At 54.5% G+C, this 12,593-nt stretch overlaps 1 protein-coding gene across 1 annotated transcript in view; it reads left to right on the plus strand.

Moving 5' to 3' along the window:
- The window catches only part of DCHS1 (dachsous cadherin-related 1), a 48,552-nt gene that overhangs the window by 13,874 nt on the left and 22,085 nt on the right, over positions 1-12,593 (plus strand). The window contains exons 3-7 of the mRNA XM_034073312.1: positions 7,040-7,228; positions 7,342-7,573; positions 8,594-8,830; positions 9,256-10,275; positions 10,454-10,641. Coding sequence (XP_033929203.1) covers positions 7,040-7,228; positions 7,342-7,573; positions 8,594-8,830; positions 9,256-10,275; positions 10,454-10,641 — 1,866 coding nt within the window. The remainder of the gene's footprint in view (positions 1-7,039; positions 7,229-7,341; positions 7,574-8,593; positions 8,831-9,255; positions 10,276-10,453; positions 10,642-12,593) is intronic.

Consider the following 12,593-nt stretch of genomic DNA (forward strand, 5'->3'; position numbering starts at 1 on the left):
GCACTTCTCCCAAGCATTATGTTTGAGCAAAGATTCTTGTGAGTGGCCTTGCAATGACATCTGCCAGCTCCCTTTGCACTAGTGGGTGCATCTCATCAGGGTCCGTGGACTTATGTATGTCCAGTTTGCCTGAGAATTCACTAACCTGATCCTCTTCAACCAAGGAAGCATCTTCCTTGCCTCAGCCTCTGGGACTCCCGGAACCCAGACTTACTAGTAAAGTCTGAGGGAAGGAAGGCATTAAGTACCCCGATCTTTTACATGTCCTGTGTCCCCCATCTGCTTTGCCTGTGGGCTTACAACTTCCCTAGCCTTCCTTTTGTTACCTAGGATGTAGAGGAGCCCTTCTTCTTGACTTTGACATCCCCTGTTAGATCCAAACCCAGCTGGGAACTGAATGCAGACACACATGTTTTAATGTCATTTCAGTGATCACTTAGTGATTTCAGCAGAAAATGTCCCAGGTGTATTCCTTGAGCCCTACCCCCAGCCTGTGGTAGCAGCCTCTTCTATACCTATCAAAGACAAAACACAGCATCAAGTTCATCCCTTGGGTTCCTTACCACGGTCTTGGCTCCCAAGGTGAACATGCCATTTCATTTGCACCCAGTGTAGGAAGGAATAGATTTTCTCTTACTTTAACCACCTGATCTGGTTGAAGATGTCCCTATTCATTGCAGAGGTGATGGACTAGATGAGCTCTAAAGGTCCAACCCAAATTGTTTTATGATTCTATGATTTTTAATGCAAAATCAACCATAGCATTTCCCAGCTTTATGCTACCTCTGTGCAGTTCCTTTTGCATTTACTGTCCTGTCCCTTTTCCCTCTGCCTCTCATCCTTAGGCCTTTCCCAGCCCTCCTCCCTGGAGCATAGATGGTGATTGTGCTGAACTGTAGCTATTTGAAGTTAACATTTTGCACTGTGGTGTGTTTTTCAGTTAGCATGCTCCTGCCTTGTACATACAAGCATTCACAAGACTGTCTTCATACTCCTAAGTTTACCGTATCTGGCTAATCCTGTCTCTCAATATTCACTGTTTGTCATGGATATAGACTTGAGAACATCGTCAGCCTTTTTCTAGTGCTTGCAGACAACTTCTGTAGCTGTAGAGAGGCTCCCAGTGTGCAAAACATCTTGCTGGGATTGTCTATAAGGGCTCACTGCCCACCCAGCAGCGGCCAGCATTTGAGTGCCTTTGGCCCCTGTCCCTGTCCTGCTCTGGGGCCTGCTGCAGCGCTGGTGAACAACAGCCTGTGCTAGACATTGTTGGCAATGTCTCAGTGAAATACAGTTTTGTTGCTGGTTTCTGATCCTGGAATCAGCCTCCAACTCCTGCCCTCCAACTGGATCTCTAGGTTGTCTGCTTCCCTCAGCAGCACCGGGATCTGAACCACTTCTGGTTCAGGCTGTCCCTCACACTGAAGTGGCATATCCTCCCTGGCCTCCCCCTGCCTCTGCCTCCTCTTGCTTCACTTATTTAGTAAGCAAAATCTTAATTCCCCTCCATCAGGATTTCCTGTGCAGCCAAGCTCTTGGTTTGTGCTGCTGCACAGTGTGTCACTTGCTCTTTCTTGTATTCTCTTATTTTCCTTGTCTGACTTAAGGAGGAAACAAGAATCAAACATACAACCTATTTCCCAGTAACCTTCAAATTGCTGACCTATCTGTTTAGGACTCAAGAATGAACTAGGACAGAAACATTAACCTGAAGGGCACAGGATCCTGCTGGCCACTGCTGTCTTTTGCCTTAATATAAACTTGTTCCAGATACAGTGGATCCAAATACAGTGGATGTCTCATGGGCCTTGGGAAACGGATTGATTCATGCTTCTTTCTCCCTTCCTGAATGAGTGTTTTCTCCCTTTGGCTATGTATCACCTGGGAACTTAGACTGTGCCAGCACAGGCATGCTTGCTAGGATCCAGGAGTGCAAAGAGCTGTATGAAAGAGGGACCCTGCACATGCTGGGACTGTGAAATCACCCAAGACAAAAGTTCAGGAAGTGCTAGGGATCAGCCTGGGCTTAGTGCAGGGGAGCAGTGAAGCCAAGGCAGTGCCGCAGGAGAGGGTAAGAGAACAGGATGAGCGCATCCTGGCCTGGTGCAGGGGTGTTCTGCTTCCCAGAGCAGAGCTCAGCATTGTCCTCACTGAGTTCTCTGCAGGTTCTGTCAGGCTGCGCCTCCCTCCTGCCCGACCCTGGCTTTGCAGTCCTGTCCTGGAGCCTGTCAGCCACTTCGCCTCCAGGCTGGTTCCATCTCCACCCTCCACGAGTGGGCACTCTGTTCCTGCACTGGCTTATTGCTGAAGGTGTGGAGCAGGAGAGGCCTCGGGCTGGGCCCTGTGCTGCTGCACTTGTCACCCACTGCCAGACAGAGCACACAGCTCATGAACCCCCACTTTGTGAGCCCAACCCTCCGACCTGGGCTTTACCCACCCTTGGATAGGAGGATTGTGGGAGAAGGTGTCGAAACCCTTCTAGAAGCCAAGGCAGTTGTCATCCCCAGCCATCATCCCTTCAACCCCAGACCCCATCACTGCATCACAGAAGGCAAGAAGGATGGTCAATATGTGCCGGCTGTTCCCCTCCCAGGCTCCTCCATGTGGCCAAAAACATGCTCCAAGAAGACTAGTGCTATGGTTCTCACAGGGACGATGTGTGGCAGACAAGAGTGTAGATCATCCTGCTGGCCTTTTCTGAAGGTGGGGTGCAGTATTTGCTTTCTTCCAGTTGTCAGGGATCTCACATGATCCCCACCATATTCAAAAGAGCAGCCCTTTGAGTCCATTTCTGTCAGCATCAGTTGATGCAGCCTGTTGGGTCCCATGGATTCATAGGGATAAAATTTAGTCCAGAAATCCTGACTTAATCTTCATCCCTGTCTGACAGTTCTCTGAACCCTTTCAAAAGCAGGGAGGCCTGGCAGACCTTCCTGGTGAAGACTGACGGAGAGGAGGCATCAAGTGTCTCAGTCTTATCTGTGTCTGTTGTCACTCAATGACCCACTGCATTCCGAAATGGGCACTTCAGCCTTTTCCCACCAATGCAGTGACAGAGGCTCTTCTTAGCGCCCTCAATTTTCTTTGCAAGTATCAAACCCTGTTGGATTTTGACATTCCCGATAGCATCCCTGCATGCGTGGGCAGTGTTTATAAACTCCTGTTTTGCAATGTGCCTCTGTGCACACCTCCCATATGCTGTCCTTTTGCATTACAGCTCAGCCCTAAGATCCCTGCTTAGCCAAGGCCATCTGCTGATATGTCTCTTTTTTTCCTGAGTACTGGGATAGACTGTTCTTCTGCTGGAGTGTCTGTCCTGAAGCCTTCTTTCCTGAGCTCCCTTAGTCTTCAGAGCTGCCTCCCATGGGATCCCTCCCACCTACCTGTTCCCTGTAGAAGCTGAAGTCTGGCTTGAGGTCCAGGATCCTGAGCACTACTACTGCATGGTTACTACAGCCAAGTGATTACTGCATCCCCAGCCTTGCTCGTGAACAGCAGATACAGCTGTGTGTCACCCTGCCTGGCCTGGGAAGCTGAAATTCTTTGTGAGACCCAGGCTCTGTGATCCAGAGGCTTCTCTCAGGTTCTGCTGCCTCCTTGGCAGCTTCAACTCAGGGATTTCCTGGCCCAGCATTGCTGCTGTTCAGTTTAAAGCCTTTAGCAATTTTCCTCTGTGAACACAGGTGGTTGCTTTCTGAGTCTGTACAATTCGCTATCACTGTGCCCTGAAGCCAGGAATTCCACATTTTAGTTGACCCTGCACTGTTGGAGAATCCCCATCTCCAGCTGGCCCCAGCCCAGGGCTCTGCTTGCAGGCTGAGGCCACTCTGTGCTGCCTCACTCACTGCCCTGCAAGGGGAAGGCAGGTGTGAGGAGTGCCCGAGTGCCTCAAGCCCAGGCCGTGCTCTCCAGCCCACGGTCAGGACCTGGCTCTGCACAGGCACAGCAGAACTGTGGGGCACTGCTCTATAGCCAGGGGTATCCTGTATGGGGAGTGGTGGAGGAGCCTGGCAATGCAAGGGGAAGGATCATTCACTAGGGGTGGTAAGAGAAAGGTACCAGTCCTAGTGCCCATGGGAACATCTGTATGAGGAGTTGTGGGGCATGAGGAAGCTGTGTAGCATATGAAAGGCAGGTAGGGATGAGGTGTGCCATGGTACATGGCAGAGGTGCAGCAGCCTGTTGCAGGCCAGACCTGGTCATGGCTCACAGAGTATGCAGTGATAGGGTACACCAGTGCTGCCCTGGGTTGGGTGGGCTCTGTGTGAGGCTCTGTGAAGGCCAGACTATGCCAGGAGCATGTGGGAGGCAGAATGAGAGGAAAAGGCATAGAGGGAGAGTAATGCTCCATGTGCTGTGCACAGCTGCAGCAGGTTCCAGAGAAATAGCATGCTTGCAGCCAAGCACATCTTAACAGGGCCAAAAGGCAGGCAGGAGTACTGACCCTACACTGCCCTGTGCCTCCTCGTCTTGCACGTGAGCAGGATGGCCTGCAGGACCCAGAGGCTCACTCTCCTCCAAGACCAAGGAGTTGATTGCTGTCCCATATGCAAAGCAGGATGCATCCATGCAGCCTTTATCCCCTCATGGCAAAGGATTTCCCGTTGGGGAATGGGATCATACAGAATAGAACAGGAAAGTACAGGCCAGAAAACACTCTGACAATGCAGCTGCTTTATCCAGGAAGTGGATGGGTTGCCTGGTCCACCCCCCCGGTATCAGTACAGAAGGTTTATGAGAACCATGCTTTGGTCTTACAAGGACACAATCAGACTCAGGGGTAGTAGCAGTGATTAGAAGTAGGTATTCAACAGAGGACGTAATCATAGAATCCTAGAATGGTTTGTGTGGGAAGGAACCTTAGAGCTCATCCAACCCCTGCCTTGGGCAGGGACCCCTTCCCCTGGAGCAGCTGCTCCAAGCCCCTGTGTCCAACCTGGCCTTGAGCACTGCCAGGGATGGGGCAGCCACAGCTTCTCTGGGCACCCTGTGCCAGCGCCTCAGCACCCTCCCAGGGAACAGCTTCTGCCTCAGAGCTCAGCTCAGTCTCCCCTCTCTTGGGCAGGTTCAAGCCATTCCCCTTGGCCTGTCCCTACATCCCTTGTCCCAAGCCCCTCTCCAGCTTTCCCGCAGCCCCTTTAGGCACTGGAGCTGCCATGAGGTCTCCCCTTCAGGAGCCTTCTCTTGTCCAGGCTGCCCCAGCCCAGCTCTCAGCCTGGCTCCAGAGCAGAGCTGCTCCAGCCCTCACAGCATCTCTGTGGCCTCTGGACTTGCTCTATGAACTGTAGGAACAATTCACCATGACTTCCTTCTCACTCCTCATCTGGCTGGGTCTACAAACAGGGGCATCTGGACTCTAGGTGTCAGGGTCTGTGCGGTCCCTCAGTGTCCCTGGTGCTGGGCTGGTTCAGGTGCATCCCTGCCCTGCTCTGTGCGGTCCCTCAGTGTCCCTGGTGCTGGGCTGGTTCAGGTGCATCCCTGCCCTGCTCTGTGCGGTCCCTCAGTGTCCCTGGTGCTGGGCTGGTTCAGGTGCATCCCTGCCCTGCTCTGTGCGGTCCCTCAGTGTCCCTGGTGCTGGGCTGGTTCAGGTGCATCCCTGCCCTGCTCTGTGCGGTCCCTCAGTGTCCCTGGTGCTGGGCTGGTTCAGGTGCATCCCTGCCCTGCTCTGTGCGGTCCCTCAGTGTTCCTGGTGCTGGGCTGGTTCAGGTGCATCCCTGCCCTGCTCTGTGCGGTCCCTCAGTGTCCCTGGTGCTGGGCTGGTTCAGGTGCATCCCTGCCCCAGGACCGCTGCTGCAGCCCCCGGCCGGGCCCTCTCCTTGGCGCGGGTGCCGCGTTCCTGCGCGCTCGCTCACGGGAGCCGAGGCCCCAGCGCTGCTGCTGGGAGGAGCCGCGGCTGCCGAGGCCTGAACTCCGCTTCACCCGCGCCTGGCCCCGCCGCCTCCCTCCTGGCTCCGGCCCCCAGCTTTGTTCTGGTGCGGAGCTGCCTCCCGGCTCACGAGCTGTGTTCTGCTGCCCCAGCGCTGCCGGCAGCCCCACCAGGAGGTTTTCATCCTCCGGTTGCTCCCATGGGTTTCGCAGGGCGATGCCATCCTTGGTCACCGTCCTCAGAGCCCAGGGATGCTGGGCACAGATCTCTGGGGGGAAGGCAGGGGAAGGGCCATGGTGAAAAGGGAACGATTTTCTTCCTGGGTTTGTCTTAGGCATCTTATTGCTCTCTGCAACTACCTGAAAGAAGGTTGTAGTGGGGTGGGGGTCGGTCTCTGCTCCCAAGGAACAAGGGACGGAACAACAGGAAACGGCCTCGAGCTGCGCCAGGGCAGGTTTAGACATGGGTTAGTGGTGGTGTTGGCAGTGCTGGGCAACAGCTGGACTGGGTGATCTTAAAGCTCTTTTCCAACCCAGTTGATTCTTTAATTCTCTGATTTTAGTCTGTGATTTGCAGAAAAGATGGAGCAGAGGCCAGGGCTGTCCCTGCCTGGCTGATCAAGCTGGGTGCAGTGGGATGCTTGGCTGCTCGATCCTTGGCCTTTCTGCACCCCCTCCATATGGCCTTTGCCTTTGCTAAAGCAAGTCTGTTCACCTGGGTCATGGATGTGTCCCCAGGGATGCAAGAAGGAAGGTATCACCTGAGACAAGGTACTCCGGTAGTGCAGTGACCCAGGGCAGCACTGTGGACAGAAGCATGATGCAGCTCCCCTACCTCTGTGTCCCCTTAGTGGCACAGGACAGCACAGGCTGCTCCTTGGTGCCCCATGGCTGCCTGTAGCACTGCCTGGGCACTGCCTGCAGCTAATGAGCTCTGGGAGGACCTGTCCTCTTCCAGGAGGGCTGCAGAGGATGTGTGGCTTGTGTGGGAGAAGAATCACAGGGCTGAGGAGGTAACTGTCAGTCTGCTTTACTATGGCCAGCTTTGGAGATGTGCGCTGGTTGCTGACCATGGGGCAAAGGGCAGCACTGGTTGTGGAGTGGTGATGGGCTGGATCTGGCTGGTGGTCTCTGTGATACCAGCGCTGCTCATGTAGTTCCTTTCCTCCTCCAGGTGACAGCCACAGATGCAGACAGTGGTGTGTTTGGCTCCCTGTCCTACTCCATTGGTTCTGGCATCGGCAGCATTGTCCCCACGCAGTTCAGCATTGACAAGCACACGGGGCAGCTGTGCACTGTGCAGCCTCTGGATCGTGATGAGGGCACGTCTGCTTACGACTTCACCATCACTGCAGTTGATGGGGTGAGTGCTGGAGAGGCCACAGGGATGCAATGTTGCTAACTCAGCACTGTGCAGAGGGTGCTGTCATCCTTGCCTCTGCTCTTTGCACCAGCTCTGATCTGGTCCTTCCGCAGGGTGGCCTGAACTCCATGGTGTACGTGAAGGTTTTCCTGGAGGACATAAATGACAACCGGCCGGTCTTTTACCCTCTGGAGTATGCTGCGAGCATCAGCACACAGAGCATGCCAGGCACAGCTGTGCTGCGTGTTACTGCCCACGACAAGGATGAGGGGCTGAACGGGAGAGTGACCTACCGCATTGTCCTGGGAAACTCACCCCCTCTCTTCTCCCTCAACAAGGACACCGGTGAGGGCAAGCTCGGGGGCAGGCAGAGCAGGCAGCAATGGGAGCAGGGGTGAAAGCCAGCCCCAGGGTCACTGCTTGCCCATCTGGGCAGGGTGTGTCTGTTCCTTTCCCTGCTACACAGCAGCTGCCTCTGCTTCTTGTGGCTCTGGCAGCCCCTTCCCAGGCTCAGTCTCTGACCTCTTGTTTCTGCTTCATTCCTCATTTCTCACATCTTCCTTCTTCTCCATCATTTCCGGTCCCTGACTCACTGCACCTTTCCTCCTGCATGCTGCTCACTTTGTCCCATCGGGCTGTATCCTGCTTATTTTCTTCTCCCTGCTCAGTTCCTTCCTATCCCCTGCTCCATTTACTCTTCTTCCCTATCATTCTGTCCCACTCAGTCCCACCTTCTGGCTGCATCTGCTCTGCCTTGCTTTGGTCATCAAAGCCAGAGCAATTTCTGCTGGAGAGGTGAGTGCATGGGCATGTGGTGCCAGGGGCTATCAGCAGGACAGGAAGGTGTTCTGTGCTCAGCACAGGCATTGGGGTCTCTCCACACTGTCCCTAAGTACCCAGAATGTTACTGGGATGAGACTGACCTAACAGCCATCCTAATGCAGGGCCACATCTTTTGTAGAGCCTGTGGAGGATGTTTCTCCAGTTCTACATCTCCTCCAAGACCTCTCCACAGCCCAGATCCCACCTGCTATGTGATAACCCTCACCTTGTGCCCCACACTGGAAACCCTATTCCTTCCATTCCCTCTCCCAGCACCTGCCTTCTGGCTCAGTTCCGGCAGCCCTCATCACTGCTTAGCTCAGGGCTAGGCTTCAGACTGAGAAATGAGGTTTTGGGGAGGCTTTCCCAGGAGAGTTCCTCTTCTTTACCCCAGTTCTTCTGTGTTGAGCTCTGCCCTGTGATGCAGATTGTTTGCAGCCCCTTAGGTCTTCTTTTCAAGCTCATGGTTTGGCCTGTTCCCTTGATGCCAGGCAACAGGCAGGGGTGCAGGCACAGTGTCCTCTGAACTGCTTTCTTCCCTAGGTGTCATCTCCCTCTCATGGTCCTTGAGTGGTAAAGCCAACACCCTGGTGCAGCTGGTGATCTCTGCACAAGACGGTGGGGGCCTGCAGGCACAGCCGAACGCCCGGGTGAACATCAGCATCGTGGAGGGGACCGTCTCACCCCCTGTCTTTGAGCAAGCTCAGTACTTCTTCACAGTGCCCGAGGACATGCTGCAAGGCGCCAGTGTGGGGGCTGTCCGGGCACAGAACCCTCCAGGTATGGACTTGTCCCTCTCATGCACAGTCGCCTTCCCTGTCCCTGCATAATCTTGCAGGTCCAGCACCGTACTTCCTCACAGAGTAACCCCATTGTAGGAGTTCCATCCCCACACAGAGGCATGCATGCCCCTATGTGCACCCAGGTGATTGTCACTCAGCTCAGTGCATGCTCTCCCACCTGTATCTGTGCATACATGCGCATGTTGTTATTGTGCACCTCCCGACCAGAGTCTGCCCCAGACAGCACTGCCCAACCATGCTGCTGTTTGCAGGGAGTGAGGAGGCAAGATGGGTACTCAAATCACTACTGCTGATTAGTAGGGTCACCCAGGTCCAACCCCACGCCACAGGCTGGGAGACCTTCCACTAGACCAGGTTTCTCCAAACCCTGTCCAACCTGTCCTTGGTTATGCTTGTCCACAGGCCATGTTGATGACATCTTTTATTCCATCTCCTCGGGGGATCCTCATGGCTACTTTTCCATCGACTCTGCCTCCGGGCAGCTCTGCACCAGCATGCCTCTTGACCATGAGTCCCAGGCAGTCCTCGTTCTGGATGTCCAGGCCCGGAGTGGTTCACCTCCTGCCTATAGCAACACACGTGTCAAAATCTCTGTGTCGGATGTGAACGACAATGTGCCAGTGTTCCCAGCCCCCTCTGATTCCATTCTGCTGCCAGAGGCCACGGAACCTGGGACTACAGTGTATACTGTGCAGGCTGAGGACCGTGACAGTGGTGCCAATGGTCAGGTGAACTTTGAGCTGGTGTCAGGAGGTGATGGCACCTTCAGCGTGGAGCGCTTGTCAGGAGCAGTACGACTTATGGGGGCCCTGCAGTACGAAGCCAGCACAACATACAGGCTGGCCATTCTGGCCCGGGACAGTGGCGTGCCCCAGCTCAGCTCCACGTTCACGCTGCTGGTGCATGTGCAAGCTGAGCATGATAATGGGCCCATCTTTGACACACTCACCTACCGTGTGGAGGTGCAGGAAGGTGTCCCTGTGTCCACACGGTTCCTGCAGGTCCGGGCTCTGGCACGCGATGCAGAATCTGTGACTCTCACCTACCACCTGCGTGCAGATGGGGATGCTGCCAGCTTCGGCATCATGCCCGAGAGCGGCTGGCTCTATGTCAAAAGTGCTCTGGACCGGGAGACACGGGACCTGTACGTGCTCACGGTGCTGGCCTCGGCGGGAGGCAGCGGTGCCGGGGGGGAAGCCCGGAAAACTGGCACCAGCACTGTACGGATCAGCATCACTGATGAGAATGACAACAGCCCCCGGCTGAGTGAGGAGCGTTACTTCTTCACCGTGCCTGAGAACCAGGCTCCTGGCAGCAGTGTGGGGCAGGTGATGGCCAGTGACCGGGATGCTGGGCAGAACAGCCGGCTCACCTACCGCCTGCTCCAGCACGATCCCAACTTCCTGATCCACACACAGACAGGTGAGGAGATTGCTGACTTCCCAGGCTGGGGTGGGGGGAAGGAGGCCCAAGGCAGGTCCAAAGTGATGTAGACCAGGCCAGTGCCCCAACAGAATATTCATCTTCCTACCCCTGTGGTGCTGGGCTTTTCTCTAAAGCAGTTCTGGGGCTGAGCTGTGTCCCTCCTTTTCCCTCACAGGGGAGCTCAGCACCAAGCATAGCCTGGACCGGGAGCAGCAGTCCAGCTACCAGCTCCTGGTGATCGTGCAGGATGGGGGAGCACCACCCCGCAGTGCCACAGGAACCATCTATGTCACTGTGCTGGATGAGAATGACAATGCTCCCACTTTCCTTCATGTGGCCAGTGGTCAGGAGCTGCCTGTGCAGGTAAGGGGAGCAGTGTGACAGCCTCTGGGTTTGGGGAAGGCAGTTCTGTGGAGGGGAAGGAGGGGGGAAGGGACATCCAGGAGAGTTTCAGGGTGGGAGATAAGCAGGCACAAGTTGCATCCATGCAGCAGGCAGGGCACTCTGGTGAGTCTGGTTGAGATGTGTTAAGATGTGCTTGGAAAATAGAGACATCCTTGTGCACAGAGCAGGAGACTGCAGAAGGCTTTGAGACCAACGGGACTGATCAGAGGGCAGAAGCTCACAGGGGTTTTCTGAGATCCTGCTGTGGGTCCCAGCCCTGCTTTCCCTCCCAGTACTGTGTGGTGGCAGTGGTCCCCTGTGCATGCTGCAGGCCTGTTCTGACCATGCTGCTCAGCAGCAGTGGGTAAGAACTGGCTGCCTCTGCTGTGCTGTGGCCCCTGTGCAGTGGCTCATGTGGCAAGGGCTCCGGAGCATGTTGTGACCATGGTGTGGGTGATGAACAGAGGTGGGAGCAGCTCCAGAGCCACATGGTGGTATATGGAGAGATGCATGGGTGCTGTGTCTGCTGGCTGCTGCCCTCTTGTAGGGACACAGGCATCTGAGGAAAACCCAACTAGTCTTGCAGCTCCCAGCCTGTAAGATTTAACAGGGATTTGAGGACTGCTGCTGAAGCCCTACCAAATGTCTTGTGTTTGCTCAGCCCCATGGGCACAGGAAGGGAGCGCAGGGGCTCAAAGAAAGATTGTGGACAAGTCCCTGTGTGACTGGGAGCAGAGCTGAGGGAGAAGCTGCTGCTGGATTTGATGCAGCAGATGTGGGGCTGCTGAGTGTGCAACACTTGTGAGTTCCAGGATGGGCAGTGGAGGCCCTGTGCTCATCTCCTCTGCACAGAGTAGGCACAGCCTGCAGCTGGAAGGATGCTCTGCATGTTGCTGCACTCAAGACAGTGTGCACAAGGCCACTTCTTGCACTGTGCTAGGCTTAAAACCTCACAATGACACCAGCTTCCTCTGTCATGGGTCCTGCCTGAGCCATGTGCCAAAGGCAGGACCCATGTGCAGGCAGGACTGTGGTGGCAGATCGCTGGTGGCCATTGGCAGAGGACCCTGGGGACACTGCGACTCATCTGGCCTTCCCTGGTCATTCCTTCTCCCTTCCTGCCCTGAATGATTCTTGCAGACATGCTCAGTGATGTGTTCATACATTCATATCACTGTTGACAGTCAGAGCAGAGGGAAGGTTCTATGTCAGCCTCTCGCTTCAGGTGTTAGCTCTAGGGGTGTCTCCCACTGCAGGATGAGTACATCGATAACCCCTATCAGGACCAGTTGGGTTCACACAGGAACCACAATAGTAAGTGATCCTCCCAGGAAACGATCACAAGGAAAGAGAATGTAGAAGTGCTCTGTTTTCCCAGTGGGGTTGTGTCACTGGTGGGTGCCTGGTACTGGTGCTGGTGTCCTTGCTGTGCAGCATTTTCATGCATCCTCCAGAAGAGGTGATCACTTGCTGGTGTTCATGGCCATACAGGTGAGGGCTCCCTGTGAAGAACTGTAGAGGGATCTCGGTTTGCTGTTCAGTTAGGAAATATGAAGTTCCCGGTCACTAACTGGAAAATGATAGACATGGCAAAAAGCAATATGAATTTCACTTACACAGTGGTGGGCTCTGAACTGGATGCTTGAGTTTAGGGAGAAGACTGAAGCATTGCTGTGAATGGTTTGTGAAAATATCAGCTCTGGGTTTATCTGCAGTCAAAGAGGCAAATCAAATGCTGAGTTTTATTAGAGAAGGAACAGAGAATGAAAGAAAACATCACCACCCTACATCTCAAAGCCTGCACATGCTCTCTGCCCAGCTTCCATTCCACTCAATAAGCAGTGCTAGAAAAGGTTCAGAGAAGGATGTTAATGTCATCTCCAGTAGATAATAGTTTCCATACAGAAAGAAAAGACTTGAACATTCTTTGG

Source organism: Melopsittacus undulatus, chromosome 2 (assembly GCF_012275295.1).
Source record: "Melopsittacus undulatus isolate bMelUnd1 chromosome 2, bMelUnd1.mat.Z, whole genome shotgun sequence".
NCBI classification, from domain to species: domain Eukaryota; kingdom Metazoa; phylum Chordata; class Aves; order Psittaciformes; family Psittaculidae; genus Melopsittacus; species Melopsittacus undulatus.